Below are 24,627 nucleotides of genomic sequence, written 5' to 3'. Positions count from 1 at the left end.
AAATGTGTGGCTTCAATAGGCTGTCCTCCATATATACTTCTTCTTTCTCTTCTCTGCACATCAAAACTCTTCTTTTCCTTTTAAGTCTTACCTTAGGTCTGTGCCCTTCCTCCAAGAAGCTTTCCTAGATCCTCCCTATCCTGCGCAGTCCACACACACACAAATATATCAACATGTTCTCTCTGGCCACAAATTTTCTAAGAGCCTTTTCTCTGGGTCTCTCCTTTATATGTAGCACTCTACTTTGTGATATATCTATATGTGTATGTATTATTTATTCCCTTTGTAGACTGTAAGCTCCTTGACAGAAAGCACTGTATTATTTTTCTCAGTTGTATCCCCAGCATCTAAGTAATGCCTTGAATTAAGGAGAAAAATTATTTTCAGTCATGTTGTTTAAGTATACTCTCAGAGACATAATGGAAGAATCTCTAATCTCTACCATGGAACATAAGAATTTTAGTATATGAATACTGTGTCACTAATCACTTTAAATAATGTTGTCCTTTGCATGTTGAGGCTAAAAAACAAGTTTAAAAAGGGCAGATAATTCAATAAAACATAACCTTACATAAAGGTATTATACTTTTCATAATGCTTTTGTGTTTAATGTGTTTTTCATTGAATACTAAAGTCTTCAAGGTAAGTATTTAATATCCTCATGTTATAGATAAGGCCATGGCTCACAGAGTTTGCTTAAGATCAGATAGCTAATGAAATACCAGAGAGCTGGAGCTTGTTAAACTCAGTTTCTCATTCCCTGTACAGTGCTACTCCTGAAAGTTAAATCCCTACTGCCTGATCTGGGATAGAAAGGACTTAAGCTATATTTAGAAATAAATATGAGGGCAGCTAGGTGGTACAGTGGATAAAGCACTGGCCCTGAATTCAGGAGGACCTGAGTTCAAAGCCGGCTTCAGACACTTGACACTTACTAGCTGTGTGACCCTGGGCAAGTCATTTAACCTTCACTGCCCCGCCAAAAAAAAAAAAAAAAAAAAAGAAAAGAAAAAGAAATAATTATGATGTAAAAACAAAAAATAAATATAAAAGTTTTAAAAACTTATTTTTCTGCATTAGTGGATTGATAGCAATAATGATGAAATCACAGTTCCTTTGAAAGTAAAAAAAGTGTTATACTCCATTACTGGGCTTCTATTCCAAGAAAGTCATTAATTAAAAACAATATCCCCATATACTCCAAAATATCATACTATTTATATTAGTACTTTGGGGGATAACAAAGAATTGGAAACAAAGTAGGTAGCCATCAAATGGCTAACAAATTGTACATAAATGTAATGAATATTACTGTGCTATAAGAAATGATGTGTGATTCTACAGAGAAGCATGGAAAGATCTGTATGAAGTGATGCAGAGTAAAGAGCCAAGAAAACAATATACACCATCAATACAAACAATGTAAACAGAAAGTATACAATACATACAACCACACACACACACACACACACACAACACTAAATGTAACAAAATTATAAAGCTCAAGCATGGCTCAAATGAAGAGATAATTTTACCTCCCTTCTTGGAAGTGGGAGATCCACAGGTGTTATATATTGGCACAGGGTTTATGGACTTTTTCAATGTATCAATCAGGGGTGCTGACTTTTTCCCTCTCTACAAAATACTATTTATTATATAGTATGGATGGTTGTCTGAAGGGAATGGGGATATATTGGGGCTAAACTATAATGATGTAAACATCAATAAAAAATTTTCTTTCCAAAAACAAAGGTGTGCTATGGGCAAATACTGAGTAGCTCAATAAACCTATTAGACTTGTAACGATTGGAATGACGCCACCTGCTGGAGACTACTGTAGATGAGTTCCGCCCATGAAGCGAAGGTCTTTGAGGGCAAGACCAGGAGTCTTTTCTTTGGTGTCAGGAAGTGATGCGGGCTAGTGGGAGGAGGAAGGAAGAGACTGGCGCTTGGTCTCACTCTTTTTCTCTGGACTCTGGTGGAGAGTGGAGCTAGAAATGTGCTCTCCCTTTAACAGATAGGAATCTAGGCCTTCTTTCTCTTCTTTACCAAATTCTTATTCTCTTTAATAAACGCTTAAAAGTCTAACTCTTGCTAAAGCTTATAATTTATTGGCGACCACTCATTGGATATTTTAGACAGACTAGCTAGAATTTTAGCCCTTAACAGACTCAAGTTCCTTGAGGGAAGGCACCCAATCAAAATTAACCTTTGTAGTACCATCACCTACCACAAAGTCTTACCAAAAGTAGGTGCTTACAAATGTTCTAGTTGAAATGAAGTGTCTGATAACAATGCTTTTGGCTCAGAGGGCCGAAGGCATAAATGTGATGAACAAAAGCTTGTTATTCAAGTTGCCTTCTCCTTTCTTATTTAGTCTTATGACAATACCATAAATACCTACTGTGATATAGCTAATTTTAGTGACAACATAACCAGGTCTCCCATGACTAGAAGTAAAGCAGATTCCTTTGCACAAAGGTGACCAATTTCTTAACTATCTCAGGGAACCCAAGAGCAAGCCTGCACAGAGTTTTTCTTCTGAAACAGGAAGGGCTCTACAGAGAAACAGTAACTTCTCAATCAAACTGTTGCATCTACAGCATCAATCCTAACCCCAGCTCTATCCCTAACTCAGGCCTCAAGAAAAAGGGTTCTCTGACTAGGTAAGATTTGTGAGCAGTTCTTAGAACTTGTCCCAAGCTGGAGTGGAGGAGGAAAGTTCACCAAGTCAACACTTTTTTTTTTTAGGTGAGGCAATTGGGGTTAAGTGACTTGCCCAGGGTCACACATCTAGTAAGTGTTAAGTGTCTGAGGCTGGATTTGAACTCAGGTACTCCTGACTCCAGGGCCGGTGCTCTATCCACTACACCCAAAAGTCAACACTTTCAAGGGGCAAAATACTTAAGATTTTGGTTCAGAAAAATACAAACTGGCCATTCAGCGTGTCAGAGGTCTACATAACAATAGGAGCCCTACATAAAAGAGAGGAATAATACACAGGTGCCCAAAATATAATGATACCATTTGAATCTATTAAAACTCTCAAAGAAAACAACAGGAAAAACTCCATTTCCACTCAATGTGATTGAAGGGAAGGGCAACAGAATCATAAAAAACTGATCAAGGAAACATTTGTCTGATTAGGTTCTCAACCTCAGTAGACACTGTGTTGATAATACAAAAAAATATTCATTAAAGATAAATGCAAATTAGAGAAAACAAATTTAATTAATTGAAAGGATTCTTTCAAACTACAGACTGGAAAATATAATACTTTTCTAAGCTACATTTTCTTCTCAAATTCACAGAAAAAAAGATTTGTGGTCCATGTAATGAAAACAAAAATAATTTCTACTAATTGTGAGTAGATATCCCAAGGCTCTCTCTTGGGCCTTCTTTCTCTTTTCTCTATACATTTAATGACCTCATCAGTTCATGGTTCAAATGCATTCTCTATGGAGATGACTCTCAGATCCATATATCCAGCCTTAGTTTTTCCTGAATTCCAATCCTATATTATTGAATATTTGAAACTGCATAGTTTGAAGGCATTTCAAATTCAACAAGTCCAAAACAGAACTCAGTAACTTTCCCCCAAAACTTCTTGCAAACTTCCCTATTAATGTCAAGTGAATCACCTTTCTTCCAAAGACATCCAAAATCAAAACCTCAACTTCAACTTACTCTCACTCACTCCACATATCCAACTAGTTGATAAATCTTACCATTTGTATCTCTGTACATCTCTGAATGTCCTTTCCTGCCCTCTCACATAGCTACTTAGTTCAGACCCTCTCATCAGCTTCTATCTGAATTACACTGAAATAGTCTCTTATTTGATGTCCCTATCTCAGGCCTCTTTCCACTACAATCTATCTTCCACACAGCCACCAATGTGATTTTCAAGTACAAAGGTGATGTTACCCCCTCCTCCTCAAAAAATTCCAAGGGTTCTTGGTGATCTCTAGGATGAAATAATCAATAAACATTTAAGGCACCTACTATGTGCCGGACTCTATGCTAGCAGTAGGCCTCCACCAGTCACGGAAGACCATGGATCAGAGCCTTGAAGAGCCACAGGCCACAGTGTGGCTGTGCAGTCTGATACAGGAGCCACAGTTCCTGAGTGACTTATAACCGGTAACTGCCCCATCCCGTGTTGTATCTACCCCATGAGGAGGAGCTGGAGTGTCCTCTCCGGGGTGCTGGCCTGGGCAGATCAATATGGAAAACAAGCTGTTGCCCATGCAGCAGGTTTTCCCTCTCCGCGACATTGGTGGATCCAAAGGAGAGGCAGAGCCAATACAGTTTGGCACCAGTGCTGCTGCAGGAGTTGCCAGAGGGATGTGATGTCCAACATCCAACTGCCTAAGGGACTCCGACTCCTGATTTTTCCTCGGGGGTTAACTCCAGAAGCCTTTCCATAGATGGGTATAGCTGCAAGGCAGCGGGACTCTATGCTATCACATACAAAGAATGGTAAAAGACAGTCCCTGGTTCTCAAGGAGCTCAAAGTCCAATGGAGAGGACAATATGCAAAAATATATTCAGATAAGCGATATACAGTATAAACTGAAGAAAACCAACAGAGGGAAAGCACTAGAATTAAAGAGGGAGCTGGGATTTACAGGAAGCCAGAAAGCCAGAAGATACTGATGATGAGTAGGGAGAGGGTTCTAGGCAAGAGAACAGCCAGTGAAACTGTCCAGACTCAGGTGATGGAGTATCTTGTTCTTGGAACAGCAAGGAGACCACACAGCATTTGATACAGTGTAAAGTAAAAAACTCCTGCACAGGGGGTATGACAGGGAGGGGACAGATTGTGAAGGACTTTCAATGTCAAACAGAGGATATTTGATTCTGGAGATGAGTACCACTAGAGATAAAAAAGTAGAGGGGCTGGCACTGTCTGACAAGCTTTAGGAAAATCATTTTGACAACTGAATAGAGAGGATGGACAAGTGGAGAGACTCTTCTAGCATTTAAAACTCATTACTGTCCCACCCTTTTCTATCTTTCCCCCGCTTCTTACACTACTCTTACTCTATGATCTAGTCTAAACCATTCAGCATACACAACATTCCATCTTTCCTCTACATCTTCCTGCCCTTGTTGTCCAGCATGCCTGAAATGCACTCCTTTCTTATCTCCCACACTTTGGAATCCCTAATTTCCTTCAAGACTCAGACCAAGAGGTACCTTCTAAAAAATATGCAATATACATACACATAATACATATAAACACACATGGTTTCCACATTAGAAAGAAAGTTCCCGTGAGGGCAGGAACTCTTTTACTCTTGTCTTTGCATCTCTGGTGCTAAACACTCTATCTGGTACAAAGTAAGCATTTAATAAATGCTTATTGATTGACTCCAGTATAATGAATTTCTGGAAGCAGGACATAATGTAGACATATTTCTTCATGGGAAAATTATTACAATTTAAGGTTTCGTTTCTGATCAAGAACTCAACATCAAAGTAAGAGAGCATGGAATAGTTATGTCAGATTTATGGACAGGGGAAGAATTTAGTACCAAAGAAGATAAAGAGAGCAATACAAAATGTAAAATACATATTTTGATTACATAAAATTAAAAAGCTTTTGCACAAACAAACCAATGTAACCAAAATTATAAGGAAAGCCAAAACTGGGAAAGAATTTTTGCAACAAGTGTCACCGATAAAGCCTCATTTCTCAAATATATAGAGAACTGAGTCAAATTATAAAAATACAAGTAATTCCCCAGTTGATAAATGGTCAAAGGTTATGAACAGGCAGTTTTCAGACAAAGAAATTAAAGCTATCTAGTCATATGAAAAAATGCTCTAAATCACTATTGTAAAAAGAAATGCAAATTAAAACAACTCTGAGATACTACCTCACTCCTATCAGAGCGGCAAACATAACAAAAAAGGAAAATGTTAGATGCTGGAGAGGATGTGGGGAAACTGGGGCACTAATGTACTGTTGATGGAGTTGTAAACTGATCCAGTCATTCTGGAGAGCAATTTGTAACTGTGCCCAAAAGGGTATCAAACTGTGCATACCCTTTGATCTAGCAATACCACTGCTAGGTTTATATCCCAAAGACATCCAAAAAGAAAAAAAAAAGACCTATTTATACAAAAATATTTCTAGCAGCTCTTTCTGTGCCGAAGAACTGGAAATCAAAGGCATGCCCACCAACTGGGGAATGACTAAACAAGCTGTGGTATATGATGGTGATGGAATATTATTGTGCTATAAGAAATGACAAGCAGGATGACTTCAGAAAGGCCTGGAAAGACTTGTATGAATTGATGTACAGTGAAGTGAGCAGAACCAAGAGAAGAACACTGTGCACATCGACAGCAATACTGTTTGATGAAAAACTGTGAATGACAACTATTCTCAGCAATGCAAAGATCTAAGACAATCCCAAAGGACAAAATAATGAAGCATACTATCCACTTCAAAGAAGAATTGATATTGAACACAGGCTGAAGCATGCTATTTTCACTTTCATTTATTCAAGTTTTCTTATACAAAATTATTAATGTGGTATGTTTACATAATTGTACATGTATAACCAATATCTGCTTAGTGCCTCAGGGGAGGAGAGAGGAGGAGAGACAGAATTTGGAACTCAAAACTTTAAATAAAAATGTTTATTATTTAATATTCTGTCAGATAATTTGGAGTTTAGGGTTTGTAGATCAACAGCTGGAAAAGATCTAGAGGATCATGTTGTACATCCCCTTTTATTTAGTAAAGCAAAATGAGGACTTCAAGAGTGAAAAGTATTCTAATACATACAAGGAATGTTTAGTACTTGTTTTGTACTGTACAGGGCCAAACACAGATTCCTGAGGCACTCTGCTAGAGACCTTCTTTCCAGTTGGCATTGTACTTCTAATAACACACTCCACACCTAACCATCCAACTAATTCCAAATATATCTAACTGTACTATCTTTTTGCCCACACCTCTTTTTCTCCAACTACAGTTATCCTTTCAACATCTTAGGAGTTAGGGACATGGCACTCCCTTGATCTGGAAAATCTGCGTAAAATTTTTTGGCCTTCCCTTGGAACCAGAGAAGTCTGACTTATTATGGCATTAAAAGATAAAATATGCTGATATTATGCAATACCATACATATATTTTATGCATTTCTGAATTTCTGAATTTTTTCTGTGTGGTCTACTGGCCTTCAAGTATCTGCAGCTTCTGCAAAACTCCCCACAATTCCCATTTAGTTTCTTATGCCGACCCCAAGAAACTTCAATGGGGAAAGTCACAATGTGGAAGGGATAACTATTTCAAAAGCATAAGAAATTCTATCAATGCTTTGCTAAAATATAAGTGAGTGTGACCTTGAATTAGATTATCTCTAAAGTTTTTTTCAGCTCTTCTTGTCTGATTTGGAAAGTTAATTTTCTTTTTTAAAATTATTACAGAGGAGGGGGCAGCTAGGTGGTGCAGTGGATAAAGCACTGGCCCTGGATTCAGGAGTACCTGAGTTAAAATCCAGTCTCAGACATTTCATACTAGCTGTGTGACTCTGGGCAAGTCACTTAACCCCCATTGTCCCGCAAAAAAAAAAAAAATTATTACAGAGGCATATAGCTATTACATAAAAGGATTATAGATTTAGCGCATCCCTGAACTTGTTTTTGAAAAAATATTTTGATAATTGTAATTGAATATAATTTAATTCCTTTTCAATACTATGTATTTTATGCAGTTAAAAATATTTTTCAGGACAGCTAGGTAGCACAGTGGATCCGAGCACCGGCCCTGGAGTCAGGAGGACCTGAGTTCAAGTCTGACCTCAGACACTTGACACACTAGCTGTGTGACCCTGGCAAGTCACTTAACTCCAACTGCCCTCACAAAAAAGAAAGAAAGAAAGACAGACAGAAAGAGGAAAAAGGTATTTTTCTTGTAAGGAGTCAAAAAGCTTCACCAGACTGCAAAAGGGGTCCATCCAATGACACTGGTTAAGAACCACTGCTTTAGAACAATTTATAGGGCAACAACATAATGAAGAGAAATTGAAGAATTCTGGGGCTGTGACAAACCAAGAGTCCAGAGGACTCTGGACAGAGAGGTGATAGACTCAAAATGCAGAACAACATGTACATTTTTGGACACGGCCAATTCATTACAAGGTTTTTGATTTTCTTTGTTGTTCAGTTGGGAGTGGGAGAGAAAAAAAATACTTTAAATTGAAAAAAAAATAGAATTTAAAAAAATTTGGGGGGGTGGGGGGGGTGGAGAACCACTACTGCTATAGAGGTTATCTTGTCCACCTGACTTGTCCAAATTTACACAGGTTTTAAAAGTCAGACCTTGGATTGGAACCTAGCTCTTTAAAAACAAGTTCGATAATCTTCTACTATACTACAGTACCCTCTTTTATGATTCAATTCACAAACATTTATTAAATGCCACTGTACAAGGCATTGTGCTAGGTATTGAGAATATACAGTGAAAAAAATGACAGAACCCCAGCCCTGACGAATACACTCAAGAAGTATACACATAAGAGGCATCATATGGCCAAATAATATAAAGGCAATGTAAGAAAAGTCCTGTAAGAAAAAAAGCCTTTTAAAACTCATTTATGTAAAAAATTTATTTGAGCTAAAGTCATAGAATGACCATCATTTTTCTTATGAGCAAAATTGTGCCCAAAGTCTGAACTAGAACCCCAGCCTCCTAATCCCTAGGCCAGTGTTCAATGAAAGTCTAATCAATCTAATTCAAAACACATTTGCTAAAGATCTATTGTGTGCAAAAGAAACACAAAAAAATGAACAAACCCTCTCTTCACAAAGTTTACTGAGGGAATATATTGAAGGATACAAGTTGTAGATAAATAACAAATACATACAAAGTAATAAATATCAAGGAGACAGAATTAACAAATTGTGGGGAGAGACATCAAGAATGCCTGCATTTAAGAGGTAGCACCTATGGGGCGGCTAGGTGGCGCAGTGGATAAAGCACTGGCCCTGAATTCAGGAGTATCTGAGTTCAAATCCGGCCTCAGATACTTGACACTTACTAGCTGTGTGACCCTGGCAAGTCACTTAACCCCCACTGCCCCGCAAAAAAAAAAACCCCACACACACAAAAAAGAGGTAGCACTGAATTGCACTTTGAAGGAAGCTAGAGATTCTAATAGGGAGACACCACCACCCCCTCCCCCGCATAGGTCAGATCTAAATTCCACACTGAGAAGTTGTTATTTATCTTAGAGCAACAAGGAGCCACGGGAAGATTTTTTAGTAAAGGGCAATGTTTCATTTTTGTCTTTATATACTCAGCTCTGAGCTAGGACATAGGAAATGCTTATAATCGCTTGCTAATTGACTGAGGGCTAACAGGGTCACACCTGTTTTAGGAATATTAATTAGGAGCTGTATGGAGGTTGGACTGGAGAGGGAAGATGTTGAAAGCAGGAAGATCTACTGAAATAGTCCAAGTGAAGGATGATGAGTGCATCAACCAAGTAGAAGCTATATGAACTGAGATATGTGGAGGTGGAATAGTCAAGACTTGGCAACTGATTAGCTATTGGGAATAATGGGGAAGAAATGGAGTCCAGAATAACTCTTAAGAACAGAGGGAAAGAACCCTTATATAGAAGAATATTTATAGTAGCGATTTTTGTTGTAGCAACAAATGGAAACAAAATAGGCATACAACAATTAGGAAACAGCTGAAAAAATTGTGTTATATAAATGTAACTGAATTTTATTGTGCCATAAGAATTGATGAATATGAGGGATTCAGAAAAATGTAGAAATACTCATATGAACTGATGCAAAGTGAAAAGCAGAACCAGGGAACATTTTCATAATGAACATACCTATAAGTGAAAACAACTCTGAAAGACTTCAGAATTCCAAAAATGATTTGAAAGACTGAGATGAAAAATACCTTCTACTTCTTGGTAAAGAGGTGACAGACTAAATCAATGATCTTCAAAGTGGACAACAGGATCCCCTTCAAGCATAGAGCCTGAGTCCAAGGTGGGATGTAATCATTCAATAGAAGGATGGGAAAACAGTTTGCATCCCACTCTCATTGCCATAGTCAAGTGTGGTCCTTGTCTCAAACAGAACCAAATTCCATACCTTTCTTCCCAACACTCCAGTACTCTACTACACTCTCTCTCTCCTGTGCAAGTACCTGACATCTCCCCTTCTGAACCAAGTGTCAGCCCCTTAGGGCAGTTATGACAAACTAGCTGCTGCCCACAAAGGCTGCCTTTTCCCACTTGGGAAAAGCCCACTTTTCCCTAGTCCCTTAGAGAATGGGGCTATTCCATTATCATCTCTGCATCACCAGTGCCTGGCATCTAACTGGAACCTAATAAATTTTTGCTAACAAAAGAACCTCTAAAGAAAAAAAAATTATTGAATTGGAAAAGTCTGAACTCTTGATCCAGCTATGCACTGGAGATATTGTCCCAGTCCTCTTAGCCCTTTCACTTCGAAACTCCTTGAAAAAATGGTCTACACTAGCTTCCTCCACTTCCTCAACACCTACTCACTTCCTCAACCTACTGCCAATTGTTTGTGCTTATGGATCTACTGAAACTGCCATCCTGAAGATGACTAATAACCTAATTGCCAATACGTAAAATTTCTTTTTAAAAACTGTTTCGTGGGGCAGCTAGGTGGCGCAGTGGATAGAGCACCGGCCCTGGAGTCAGGAGTTCCTGAGTTCAAATATGGCCTCAGACACTTAACACTTAACTAGCTGTGTGACCCTGGGCAAGTCACTTAACCCCAATTGCCTCACTAAAAAAAAAAATAAATAAATAAAAAAAAATAAAAACTGTTTCGTGAATTTAAAATTCTCTCTCTCATTTCCATTATTTATTTGCACAGGCTATTCTTCATACCTCATGTACATCACCTGTCAGAATCTTTGCTTTCTTTCAAAAATCAGCTCAGGAAGTCAGTTCCTCTATTAAGCTTTCCATGAACCCCCAGTTGTTGGTACTCTTACTTCCCGCAAATTACATGTTCTCTTCTTCCGTGAATCAAATAGAATTTGCGCTTCTTGAAGGAAGGGAATATTTTGTTTCTGAATCCCCAGCACTAGCAGAGTGCCTTACATATGTTAGATGCTTACTGAGATAAAATGGAAGAAAGGGAAGAAATATAAAAAATAAAGGTAGACAGGGGACTGATAACTGATTAGAATGGATGAGATCATAATAATATGGTTGGTCTCAAAGTTTGAGTGACTGAAAATAATGGTACTATCACCAGAAAATAGAAAATGGTTGAAGTTTTTTGGATGGCAGGGAGATTTTAACCAACTACTATGCGCCAGAAACTGTAATAAATGCTTTACAAATATTAAAATACTGAATTCAGTTTTTGATACTTCTAAAATTAAGGTACCACAGAAAAGTAAAGTGGAGATATCCAGTAGGCATTTAGAAATTTGGAAAAGGAGCTTAAAGAATCAAGACATAGAGAACACACAAACTTCAGGAGTAGGAGGAAAATGAACCACAAAAAGGAGATCAAGAAGGTAAGCAAAACAGGAGAAAACTGTTAGAGAAGCCTAGAGAAGGGTATTAAGAAGTGGGTAGTCAACACTGTTAAGAAGGCTAAAGACCAGAGAAAAAGCCACTGAATTTGGCAAAGAGGCCACTGCTAAGCTTGAAGAAAGCAGTTTCAGGAGATCCCTGGGCAACATTTAGATAGAATTATTTGGGGCTGGAGATCATTTCATATAACCCACTAATTTTTACAAATGAGGAAACTGTGAGGCCCAAGGAGAGTAAGTAAACTGCCCAGGTCATAAGTGACAGAGATCTGGATTTAGGTTCTTTTACTCCAAAGTCATACTCTTTCTACAACATGAGGACATTTAAAGGTGAGTTTTAACATGGTAGTTTAGCAATGAAGAAAAAAAAAAAGAATGGTGGCTTAAGGGGATAGTATTGTCAAGGCCAATTTCTAAGCCTCCTTTCAGCTCTAAATTCTACAACTTTATAATACTCAACTTTAAAAAAAAAAAAGGAAAGTTAAAATTATCTGTTAAAAGAGAAAACATTGCAGGCAGCATGGTGGCACAGTAGATAAAGCACCGGCCCTGGATTCAGGAGGACCTGAGTTCAAATCCGACCTCAAACACTTGCCCCTTACTAGCTGTGTGACCCTGGGCAAGTCACTTAACCCTCATTGCCCCACCGAAAAAAAAAAAAAGAGAGAGAGAAAACATTAAGAAAGAGGGAGTAAAAGTGGAGGACTTCAGAGATAGGAAGAGTTCTGATAGGAAAATGTGGAGAAAACAAAGTATACTCATATTACTTATACTCCAGTATAAGACTTCTTGACTTTGGCAAATAAACTTCATCACACATACCAACCAGAAATAAAAACAAAAATACCTATAACTGATGATTATCTAAACATGAATATATTTTCACTGCTACCTAAACTTTTTGAGAAATCAATTCATATTTGCTACCTGAGAGCATATCCAGTCATATTATATTGTAAGATAATAAAAATTCATCCACTCCTAACTACCATATATCAGTTCATCAGTGAATAAGCATTTATTAAGCACCTACTATATACCAGGAACTATCCTAAATATTAGGTATAGAAAAAGGAGGCAAAAAGGCAATCTCTGCTCTCAAAAGCTCATAATCTAAGGGGAGACAAGCAGATATGTACTAACAAGCTATTATACAAGATACAGTAGAAAATAATTAAAGAGACAAGGCACTAGAATCAAGTGGAGTTAGGAAAGGCTTCCTCTATTACATGGGATTTTAGTTGGGACTTGAAAGAAGTTTGAGAAGCCAGGAGGGAAAGACAAGAGGGAGAGCATTCCAAGCACAGGGAAGTCAGTGAAAATGTTTGGAGCTAAGGTAGCCTGTGTCATTGGATCAAAGGGAACACTGGAGGGATTAATGTGCAAAAAGACTGGAAAGGTGGGGGGAGGGTGGGTTACGAAGGGCTTTGAATACCAAACAGAAGATTTTGTATTTGATCCAGGGGGTGCTAGGGAGCCATTGGATTTTATTTAGTAGGAAGGTGACATGGTTGGACCCACGCTTTAAGAAAATCACTTTGGTGGCTGAATGAAGGATAAACTGGAGTGGGGAGAGAGTGAGGTAGGCAGACTCAGCAGCAGGCTATTGGAATAGTCCAAATGTGAGATGATGAGAGCTTATAGCACAGTCGTGGCAGTGTCAGAGAAGAAAAGGGAATATATTCAAAAGATGCTGCAAAATGATGAAATCAGCAGGCCTTAGCAACAGATTAGATATGGAGGGAGAGATAGTCAAGAGTAGAGGGTGACAGTTAGGTTGGGTATCTGGGAAACTTGGAGAACGGTGGTATCCTCCACAGTAATAGGGAAGTTTGCAAGGGGGTGAGTTTAGGGGAAAAGGACAATGAGTTCAGTTTTAGATATGTTAAGTTTAGACATCCAGTTCAAAATATATCTGAAAGGTAGTTGGAGATCAGCAGAAAGGTTAGGGAAGGATATATAGCTTTGAGAATCATCAGCATAGAGATAATTGAGTCCATCACAGCTAATGAGATCATCAAATGAATTAATCTAAAGGCAGAAGAGACAAGAATTGAGGACAGAGCCCTGTGGGACACCTACCTACATTTAGTGGGCATGACCTGGATGAGGATCCAGCAAAAGAGACTGAGTAGCAGTAGTTTGATAGGCAGGATGAAAACCAGGAGGTGTGGTATCCCAAAAACCTAGAGAAAAGAGAATATCAAGGAGAAGAGTGTAATAAACAGTATCAAAGGCTGCAGGGAGGTCAAAAAGAATGAAAACTGAGAAAAGGCCACTGGATTTGGCAATAAGGAAATTATTGGTAACTTAGGAAGAGTGTAGTTTTCATGAAATATTGATAAAGTTGGAAACAGAATTGTAGAGAATTAAAAAAGTGAGGAGAGGGGGGCAGCTAGGTGGCGCAGTAGATAGAGCACTGGCCCTGGATTCAGGAGGACCTGAGTTCAAATCTACCCTCAGACGCTTGATACTCACTAGCTATGTGACTCTGGGCAAGTCACTTAACCCTCATTGCCCCACAAAAAAACAAACAACAAAAAAAAGATAAATAAAAAGTAAGGAGAAAAGTGGTGTCATGTATTTGTAGACTGCCTTCTCAAGGAGTTTAGACACAAAAAGCCTAAGAATATAGGATGATAGTTAGCTGGGACAGAAGGATCAAGTAAGAGTTTTTTGAGGATGAGGGAGTCGTGGGTATGTTTGTAGGTAGCTGGCAAGGAACCTGGAGACACTGAAGACTAAGTGAGAGGGTGGGGATCACAGAAGGCTTACTACATATAAACAAACAAACACTCAGCTCTACTAAAAACTTTCTTATCGACATCATTTTACTGTGTGGCTATCAGGTGATGCCAGTGGATCATAAGTTTTGGCAGATCTGACCAAACAGGATAGCTTTAAGAATCCCTCCCTCCACCCAATCAATCAATACACTATCTTATAGATGGGGCTTAGGGCTGAGAGATTCATTTTCAGAAAGCTAATCAACAGGTGATTAATTTCTTTGTCCACAACTCTGACGACCATCTCCTAAGTCACAGAGGTGCTATGATTCCTATGAGCAGAGGAAGTATCAACATGATGAAATCAGATCTTTGGAGTATACATACATACATGTATTTATGTGCATTGTATCATATACCAGCAGTAAATCACATACTTGTATTAAACTAGTTCTATATACTAGTACCATTGTACCACATACTAGTAAGAAACCATATATGAGTAAAAACTTGAGTAGATAAGTTACAACACACACACACACACACACACACACCCAACACTTTACCTTCTCATAGATTTGATTTAAACTAACAAAATATCTCTCCAGAATCTCAATAATTAAAAATAGATTTTAATGCCCTATTGGCTCTTGATTTTTGCTAAAGAAAACAAAAATATGTTTATACATATACAACAGCTGAAATGTCCTAATAGATCTCATTGGGCACAAAAAGAAACAAAAATCTGTATTTACTCAAACACATTTAAGTACTTTACATATGACTGCCAATTAAGAAATAACTAGGCTTCTATCCTTGAATAATATATTAAGCTTAATTGTGAGATTCTATAATTTTTTAACAAAAAAGTCCTTCAACAACAATGAAGTGTGTATTAATCACAGCAGAATGGTTGAGAGGAACTTCCTGAGGCTGCATCTAGTACAACCCGACCCAGAAAGTATTTTTAGCAAGTGGTTCAATCAATGCTGGTTTTGCACATACCTAAATTAAAATAGAAATTGGGTGGCATAAATTTAAAGTAACATGACTACATGGGATTTTTAAACACTATTTGATTAGTACTTAAAAGATTTAACCCACCTAATAGTATGAGACATGATATTATGCTGTTAACTAAGCCAACCACAACCCAGAATCTATGCATGGTACAATTAAGTAATGTGAAAATCACATCATTGCTGCTTTTAAGGAAGCATCACACCCCAAATAAAGGTTTCAAATCCCATAACTTAATAAACCTACTGCATATACCCCAACATTCAAGGTCCTGAAAATAACCAAGCATCCTCAAAACAAAAGATAGTATGAAAAAAATTGCCTTAAAGTTTAACATTTGATGAATATTATGCATCTGCATAAAATTCTATGCCAAATAATAAAACTGATAAGCTAAATCATCTCTTCCCATGTATGAACAGTTATATTTCTCAGATAACAAAACACTGATATCCTTGAGATTATGGGGAGCACACCCAAAGATTTGACAACCACCAATTTGATTAAAACCGATAGTTTTTATATCATGAAAAATGTGGTGGAACATAAAACTTTTGGGTACATTAGGCATGAATTATGTGGCCAAAAATATGGTGCACACACTATGTTAACATGAGGATGTATGCAGGAGTTCTGTAACAATAGCCAAATATTTGCTTAAATAGAAATGGTTTCCAGTCTAAATATGAGTTTTATTCATACAGCTAAATCAAATTCAGGATTTAGTTAACATATATATCTAGCTACAGTGCAACAGGCACACACTGGTCTTAAAAGAAATGTTCTGTGGACACAGAGTCCACCACTGTTCCCAAAAATCCAGTCCTTCCTTTCAAAAGGGGATTTAACACCAGGGTGCAGAAAAATTCAGAATAATAAAATGCCTAGAGTGTTTTTGTTGTTGTTTTTGTTTTTACAGTTCAACAACACTCATTTGTACTGAAATCACCCCTTTAAGATTCAAATACAAAGAGATTGTGGGGCTTTTTTTGTTCTCTTCCTTACGAATATTTTTAAATGCAGGTAGTCAGAGTTCTTGATTTAAACAGAGGCCCAAGATTTTGTCACAGTAACAGTTGAAACCAGAGTTACTTAACCTTGGTTAGATCAGCTGGAATATCACAATCCTATGGTTCTTTTAGAACAAATTCTTTTAAAATCTCACAAAACATTCTTTTTTTTGTGATATTGGTATATTACAAGTATCATAGACACCATCCCTACATGTACACACGTAACTGTAAAAGTCCTTCACTTTATGAGACTTTAGGAAATGCACAAGCACATTTCTTAGCTTATCCTCAACTTTTTTGGGGGGGAGTACGGTTTCATAACCACGCATATACTCCAGTAGATGTATATGAGTTTGAAAACAAATGTTGGCCACAGTGTACCCGTGCATTGATGCTTAATACAAGTCCTTAAGAAGTATGTGACGCTTAAAAACAAATGTTAGCCACATTCACCCCCGCATCAATGCGTAATACAAAGTTACTAAACAGTTGAAGTATATGAATCTTAAAACAAATAGCCACATTCAAACCCTTGCACTTAATGCTTACGCAAGTCACTAAACAAGTATAAGTATATGAAGCTTAAAAACTAAACTAATGGTAGCGCACATTCTACCCTTGCATCAATGCAATCAATTAATACAAGTCAATCACAGAATTCCCATCAGTAATGTAAAATCTGAGATGCGTTACCCCTATTTTAGGTCTCGAAGAATCTTTGCAACCGCCCTACCACCTTTCTTCTCCCTTGGAGCAGCGCAGAGCAGATTCCAGAAAAACTGTTTTTACTTGAGAAGGGGAGTGAAAAGGCCCGAAGAAGTAGGGGGGGGGGCGGGGAGGGAGGGAGAGAGAAACCTTTTATTTTTTTGGCCTTTCTCACTACCTAGACCACTTCCACAGATGCTTTCCTGCCTGGATTACCTCCTTTAGAACCCACACGTAGTGGAACACCCTGAGAAATCACGCAAATGTTCAATGGTTGCCCGTGGGATGGGAAAAGGGTGAGGTGGAGAGAAGGACCTCGTTACCTGTGCTTAGTTCAGCGCGTCCTTTCCGGATGGAGGGAGGGAAAATAAAAGTCTTCCGGTCCCCCCTCCCCCCCAACGCCGGCTCTCAGTGGCCCCCCGGGCAGCAGGTGCGGCCACAAGCCCGACCTGTGCCTCAGCAGCCAGCAGCCACCTCATAACTGCGGGGCTTGCAGCTGCACCGGGTGAAGGGAGGAGAGGGGGAGGGGAGGGGGAAGCGGGAGGGGAGGGGGAGGAAGCCTAAAGCTCCTTTTACCACTCTCCCCCCACCCCGCCAAAAAAATAATTCACAGCCCACCAGTCCGTCCTAAAAAAAAAAGACCACCAATGAGCAGGAAGCGGGGGAAACCAAGTGATATGGTGGGGGGGGTGTTGGAATTCGCAAACACCACCGCCCCCCCTTGAAAAAAAAAATCCTAACCCTCCTCCCCAGACACTCCCCCCTCAATTCAGTCTCGAGGACCCAGGAGTCTGGGTGGGAAAGAAGACGCAGGGGAGCAGGAGGGTGTCAGCCTGAACAGGGTAGGAGCGTGAGAGCCAAAGGAGGTTCAGTCACCGCCCCCCCCCCTTCCTCTTCCTCCTCCTCCTCCTCCCTCAAGCTCTCCCGGTCTCCCGGGGCCGCAGCATAGCAACCGAACATGGCGGCTGCGCAAGCGCCTCCCGCTCAGCCAAGGGGAGAGGGCAGGGGGAAGGCGAAGGAGGACAGGGAACGCGGGCGGTGGCGGGGGGGGGGGGGGGGGTGGGAGGGAGAGAGGGAGAGAGAGAGGAGAGAGAGAGAGAGAGAGAGAGAGAGAGAGAGAGAGAGAGAGAGAGAGAGAGAGAGAGAGAGAGAGAGAGAGAGAGAGAGAGAGAGAGAGAGAGAGAGAGAGAGAGAGAGAGAGAGAGAAAAGGGGAGAAATCTCGCGAGAGGAGGAAGCCCTTAGCCTAACTCGGTCCCCACTTGGGGGAGGGAGAGTAGGTTGCGGCAGGCGAGGGAGAACGTAGGGACACGCAGGTGCGAGAAAGGGGGCGGGGAATGAGAGGGTTCCGTAACTCCGCCCCTCACTCTTCAAGCTTTGAGGTGATTGGTGTTCTGCCACCAGAGGATCTCTGAGGAGACAGATGTTCTGCCTCGTCTTAGCCACAGCCCAGCAGAGAAGAGGTTGCGGGGCAGACGGGTTAGACTGTAGCTGCATCCTGCAGGGTACCCGAGTCCCGGCGCCAACAGTGCTGCCCATCGGAGCATACAGCCCTAAAAGAGGAGATGAAACAAACAAAAGCCATATTTTTTAAAAAACCACACACAATTCATTTTCATAACACAGATGAGCACGGTGTTTTCGTTATGACAGTGGGGAATTTAGCCAACAAGTACGTAATAAAAAGTGAAGGAACTGACAGGATCTTGGTACAACCCACAGGGGGAACCAGCCCCTGAGAAAGCAGATTCCTTGCCCAAGGTCACAAAACTACTGCCCAGCAGATGCAGAATTCCAGCTCGGGTCCCCTGATTCCCAAATCCAGGCATTGTGCTGCTGTACCAACCTGCTTACCCTTTAACTGACAAATAATCTGTTAAAGCTTGCTGACACTCATTGCCCTGGATCACCTGCAACTGGTGATACTTATGCAAATATAGCATATGGGGATTTGCTATCATCACCAGAGAGTAGATTCGAAGACCATAAAGTGGCAGAAAGTTGCCCCCAAAATGCACCAACAGAATAGAGTTTCCCAAAACCGAGAATTCCCTACATTGATAAAATTCAGTTTGCCTGAACCAAAAGCAAAATCAAAAGGCATCATCAGGAAATATTAGTATTAATATTAGTGCCACACTGGTACTCACTCTAATATTAAAAAAAAAAACAAACAGAAGAGGGTTTATTCCATCGGATGGTTCCTATATGGAAGGTTTGTTGGGAAGCCATGAATAGGGAAATGCATATGATTAAGAAAGATGGTAGAGTTCCGCTCGGTACCAGGACTCACACCTATGAGATCACAGATCCATTGAGGTCCTTAATTTAGACGGGTCTCTTCCATTAAAGTACTACTGTTAGACTTCGTTGTGGCCCAAGGTTATGAAACTCAGGGTCAGTGTGGCACAAGCTCTGGTAGGTCCTAAGGACTAGTAATACAGGCACCAGCAGTCTGTTGTCTGAGTTGGAGGCTAGCTAAATTAAAAAAGATTCACCATTATAAATTTGACTAGCAAATGACTTTTTTTTTTAGCCTCGGCGGGCTCATGAAAACACAGAGGGACGGGGCAGCTAGGTGGCGCAGTGGATAAAAAAGCACCGTCCTGGATTCAGGAGGGACCTCAGTTTCAAATCCTACCTCAGACACTTGACACTTACTGTGTGACCCTGGGCAAGTCACTTAACTTTCATTGCCCCGCAAAACAAAAACAAAACATACACACAGAGGAGTTTTAAGTTGGATCAGTGCGAGGAAGTACCCACATTAAGGAAGTCCATCAGTCAGTAAGCATTTATTATGTAGCAACTATGTGACAGGCACTGTGCTAACTAAGCTCTCGGGAAAGGCAAAAGACAGTCCCTATTCTCAGGGAGTTCACAGTTCAATGGAGAAAACTTTGTACCAAAACAGAAAAAGCTATGGACAACAAGATATAAACAGGGTAAACTGGCGATAATCAATAGAGGGGAAGGCTTTCTCAGAGAAGATGGGATTTTAGGTGGGACTTGGAAGAAGCTAGGGAAGCCAGATGGTTGAGTTGAGGAGGGAAAAGTATTCCAGAGAGGTGAAAATGCCCAATCTGGAGATGGAATTCTTGGCTCAGGAAGAGCAAGAAAGCCTCTGTCACTGAAAAGGGGTGGGGGGGAGGTGTAAGAGCAAGTGTCTAAAGACAGGTGTAGATAGACAAAATTGTGCAGTAGTCAAATTCAGCGCAGTTCAACTCACAAACATTAGTTAACCTGTTATTACAGGAAGAGCATTGAGCTGAGTGCTGGGAGTGAATGAGATTAAATAAAAAAAGTCCCTGCCCTCTTTTGAGGTGTGGGGAGCATAACAATCACAAATTCTCCAAGTCGAGCCTCGGTTTCCTCAGCAATAAAATGAGGATAATAACAACCACTTCATAGTACTGTTTTTTGGAAATTGCTTTGTAAACCTCAAAAGCGCTAACTAAATAATTTGAGTTTCTATAATGAATACATAAGAGATGTACAAACAAAATAGAAGGTAAGGAGAGAAAGATAATTACTAAACGTTAGAGTCTCAGAGTTGTTGCCCTTCCATTTACCTCTCTGAACTCTCTCCCACTTCCTGCTGTCCCCCTCCCCCCCCCCCATCCCTATCCCTACACACTGGCTGTTCAAATCTACCTCCCACCTCCACCCTGCACAAGTCTGCAGCTCAGCCAGGCTTTTCCTCTCCCCATCCCCCATGCACTTAAATGACTCTCTCCAACCCAACCCCCAACCCATCAAAAATTTCCATTCCATTCATTCAGCTTGTCAGATCTCAACTAAAAGTGAGAAAGAAAGCAATCTGAATAAACTAAGTTATGGCTAATGACTCACTGCCATTAATCCTCCAGGAGGTATTTGCATTTAAAAGACTAATTGGTAGAATTTCAGGCTGTGTAGGGGAGATATTTTGAGTGAGAGACTGATCTTTTACAAACCACTTAAATGTCAGCAGGTAGGAAATAGTCTGAGCCACCTTTGTGCAAAGCTAGCCCCTTTTAGAGGCTCTGCCTTCTGAGCTTATGCCAAAGCACCCCCCACACTCCCCAGATGTATACAAAATGATTCAGCATGGTTATAGTTATGTCTATGTAAAAAGTTTTAAAAAATCATAAGGTCGGGGCAGCTAGGTGGCGCAGTGGATAAAGCACCGGCCCTGGATTCAGGAGTTCCAGTTCAAATCCGGCCTCAGACACTTGACACTTACTAGCTGTGTGACCCTGGGCAAGTCACTTAACCCCCATTGCCCCGCAAAAAAAAAAAAAAAATCATAAGGTCATAGGCCGAGAGCGGGAAGGGATTTTAGAAGTCATGTGGGCCAACCTCTTGATTTTACAGATGAGGAAACTAAGGCCCAGAAGAGTTGTCAATGAAAGAATGAATGAAGCATTTGTTAAGCCCCTACTCTATGTAAAGCACTGTTCTAAACACCGGGGATACAAATAGAAAAGATAGTCTCTGCTTTCAAGGTACTCAACTTCTTCTTTTTTTTTTTTGCAAGGTTAAATAGATTGCTCCTCCCAATTGGGTATGAAAGTTATTCCCTCCGTGAGCCCACTCCCAACTTCTAATGAGGAAGATAACAAAGTAGATAGCAATTCATTGGATGGTTTCCTTATGTTGAACTATTTGAAGAATTTTCTTTTTGGGTCTTCAATAACTATCGCTATATCACCTACAGGAGCAATTGCCAGGCTGCATCTCCAGAGGGATTGCTTCCCAGGATGATGGCTGCAATCTCTATGCTGCCAGCTTTGGGGTTCAAGGTCCCAAACTGTATCGTTAAAACCTGAGGGATGATAATGGTCAAGATGGTGGTGGTGGCTTAGATGCCTGGTATAATACTCCTGCTTCTGCTACCCTCGTTTGCTGACCTCGTATGGGGGCCCTTAACTGGTTTACTTAAGGTCCCATAAGGGATAGAGCCAGAATCTAAATTCAGCCTTTGACTCCAAATCTAGCGCATTCTAATCTATTCCCTCAAAAGCAAAACATGAACCTCATTTCTTTGTTATTTATCTTGTATGTTCTGACTTACATATACTTTCTCCCCCATTAGAACATTAGTAACTTGAGGGTAGGGATTGTTTTTGTATTTTCATTGTATTTACCCGGATCCCTGGCACACAGTAAGTGTTTAACAAATGCTAGTTGAGACGAAATATTCAAAGCTATCTCTAGCCATATAAAAATGTTCTATCTCACTATTGATTAGAAAGATGAAAGTAAAAATTCTGGGGTACTACCTCATACCAATTGGATTGCATATTAGGACTGCAGAGGAAAATGACCAATGTTATAGGGGATGTGGGGAAAGTGAGACAGTGATGCACTGTTGGTGGAGTTGTAAACTGATTCAAGCATTCTATAGAGCAATTTGGAACTATGGTCAAAGGGCTATAAAACCATGCATGCTCTTTGACCTAGTAATACCACTAATAGATCAGTATCTAAAAAGAGATAAAAAACAAAAAGTTAAAAACTTTTATGTACTAAAAATAATTATGGTAGCCCTTTTCTGAGTAAAGAATTCGAAATTGAGGAGATGCCCATCTATTGGGGAATGGCTGAACAAGTTGTGGGATGAGATTATGATGGAATGAGAAATGATGAGCAGGATGCTCTCAGAAAAACCTGGAAAGACTTACATGACCTGATGCAAAGTGAGATGTACTGTATACAAAGTAACAGAAATATTGTAAGATGATCAGGTGTGAATGACTTGCCTATTCTCAGCAATGCAATGATCCAAGACAACTCTGAAGGACTTATGAAAAATTCGATCCATCTCCAGAGAAAGAACTGATGGTGTCTGAAAATAGATTGAAGCATAGTTTTTTAGTTTCTTTTTCTTAAGTATTTTTTGCCTGTTTTCTTTTATAACCTGACTAATGTGGAAATGTTTTGAATGCCTACACATGTATAACATATTGAATTGTTTTCGTTCTTAAGGGGGGGGGTAGGTTGGGAGGAAGAGAATTTGGAACACAAAGTTTTAAAAATGTATGCTAGGGGGGCAGCTAGGTGGCGCAGTGGATAAAGCACCGGCCCTGGATTCAGGAGTACCTGAGTTCAAATCCGGCCTCAGACACTTACTAGCTGTGTGACCCTGGACAAGTCACTTAACCCCCATTGCCCTGCAAAAATTAAAAAAAAAAAAAAGTATGCTAAAGGGGCAGCTAGGTGGCGCAGTAGATAGAGCACCGGCCCTGGAGTCAGGAGCACCTGAGTTCAAATCCAGCCTCAGACACTTTAACACATACTAGCTGTGTGACCCTAGGCAAGTTACTTAACCCCAATTGCCTCACCAAAAAAAAAAAAAAAAGTATGTTAAAATTGTTTTTACATGTAATTGGGGGAAAATAAAATTCTAAATAAATGGGGAAAAGGCATATTAAAAATAAGTGCTTGTTGAAAAAATTTTTTAAATAAAATAAATAAATGCTTGTTGACTGATTCATTCACAGTTCCACCTGTCATGGGGGAAATAGGTGTTGGGGGTCTTTAGGCACAACTCTTACACACAGTCCAATTAGAATAAAATGGTCTTTTATTGAGGCACTAGAGAAAGTGAGGGAAGTCCTAGACTTCTCCTCAAGGGAAGGGGGATGACTTAAACATTAGAATAAAATGGTCTTTTATTTGGGCACTAGAGAAAGTGAGGGAAGTCAGGAAGGAGACGGCTTAAACTTTCTCCTCCACAAACAGAAGAAAGTCCAAAGCTTTAATAGAGGAGAGACGGGTTACCACCTGACAACAGAAAGTTCCTTTTGGGGGTGGGGAAGGAAAAGCTTGAATGAGGGGTAGTGGTCCTTACTTCTGGAGTTTTCTCTGTCCCCTGGTGCAGCCCCAGGTAGTAGCCATGCCTAATTGATTTTCTGCTATAGAATTTTGTCTCCCCTGACTTCTTAGGTTTGTCCTTCCTGATTATCTAGTTGGCCCAGCTAAACTTTAATAGTCTCTTATGTCCTAAACCCCATGTCACACTTTATATACTACACACCAGATTAATCTTTCTTTTTTTTTTTAAGTGAGGCAATTGGGGTTAAGTGATTTGCCCAGGGTCATACAGCTAGTAAGTGTTACGTGTCTGAGGTCGAATTTGAACTCAGGTCCTCCTGAATCCAGGGCCAGTGCTCTATCCACTGCACCACCTAGCTGCCCCTAGATTAATCTTTCTAAAACAGTTTTCTTTATGTCACTTTCTGCTGAAAGACCTTCAATTGCGTTACCACTCCCTATTAGACAAGAATCAAAATTCAAGCAATATCTTCCATCATTTTATTCCAACCTCCTTTCCCAAACTTATTCCCTAATACCTAATCTTTTGCTCCACCAAGCCTGGTCTTCTCACTATCCCTCCAATTCAAATTAACAAATATCATGCTAAAGCCAGCCTTTATATCTTTACTGATATGGTCTCCCTTAACACCATCTAAATCCTCCAACTAAATCCTAATAAGCCTTTAAGACTCAGCTGAAGTCTCACTTCCTCCAAGAAGCTTTCCAAGACCACAGTGATCTCATCTTTGTTTTGTTTTTTAAATAGTATTTTGTTTTTTCCAATTACATGTAAAGATA

General features: G+C 39.9%; 1 protein-coding gene across 1 annotated transcript in view; it reads right to left on the bottom strand.

Annotated features, from left to right (window-relative positions):
- PTPN4 (protein tyrosine phosphatase non-receptor type 4) overlaps positions 1 to 13,748 on the bottom strand; it is a 225,434-nt gene extending 211,686 nt beyond the window's left edge. Inside the window, 1 exon segment of the mRNA XM_043998589.1 lies at positions 13,653 to 13,748. Coding sequence (XP_043854524.1) covers positions 13,653 to 13,665 — 13 coding nt within the window. The 5' untranslated portion in view covers positions 13,666 to 13,748.
- Between the last annotated feature and the right edge of the window lie 10,879 nt (positions 13,749 to 24,627).

Source organism: Dromiciops gliroides, chromosome 3 (assembly GCF_019393635.1).
Source record: "Dromiciops gliroides isolate mDroGli1 chromosome 3, mDroGli1.pri, whole genome shotgun sequence".
NCBI lineage: Eukaryota > Metazoa > Chordata > Mammalia > Microbiotheria > Microbiotheriidae > Dromiciops > Dromiciops gliroides.
This window is presented reverse-complemented; position numbering and strand designations above follow the sequence as displayed.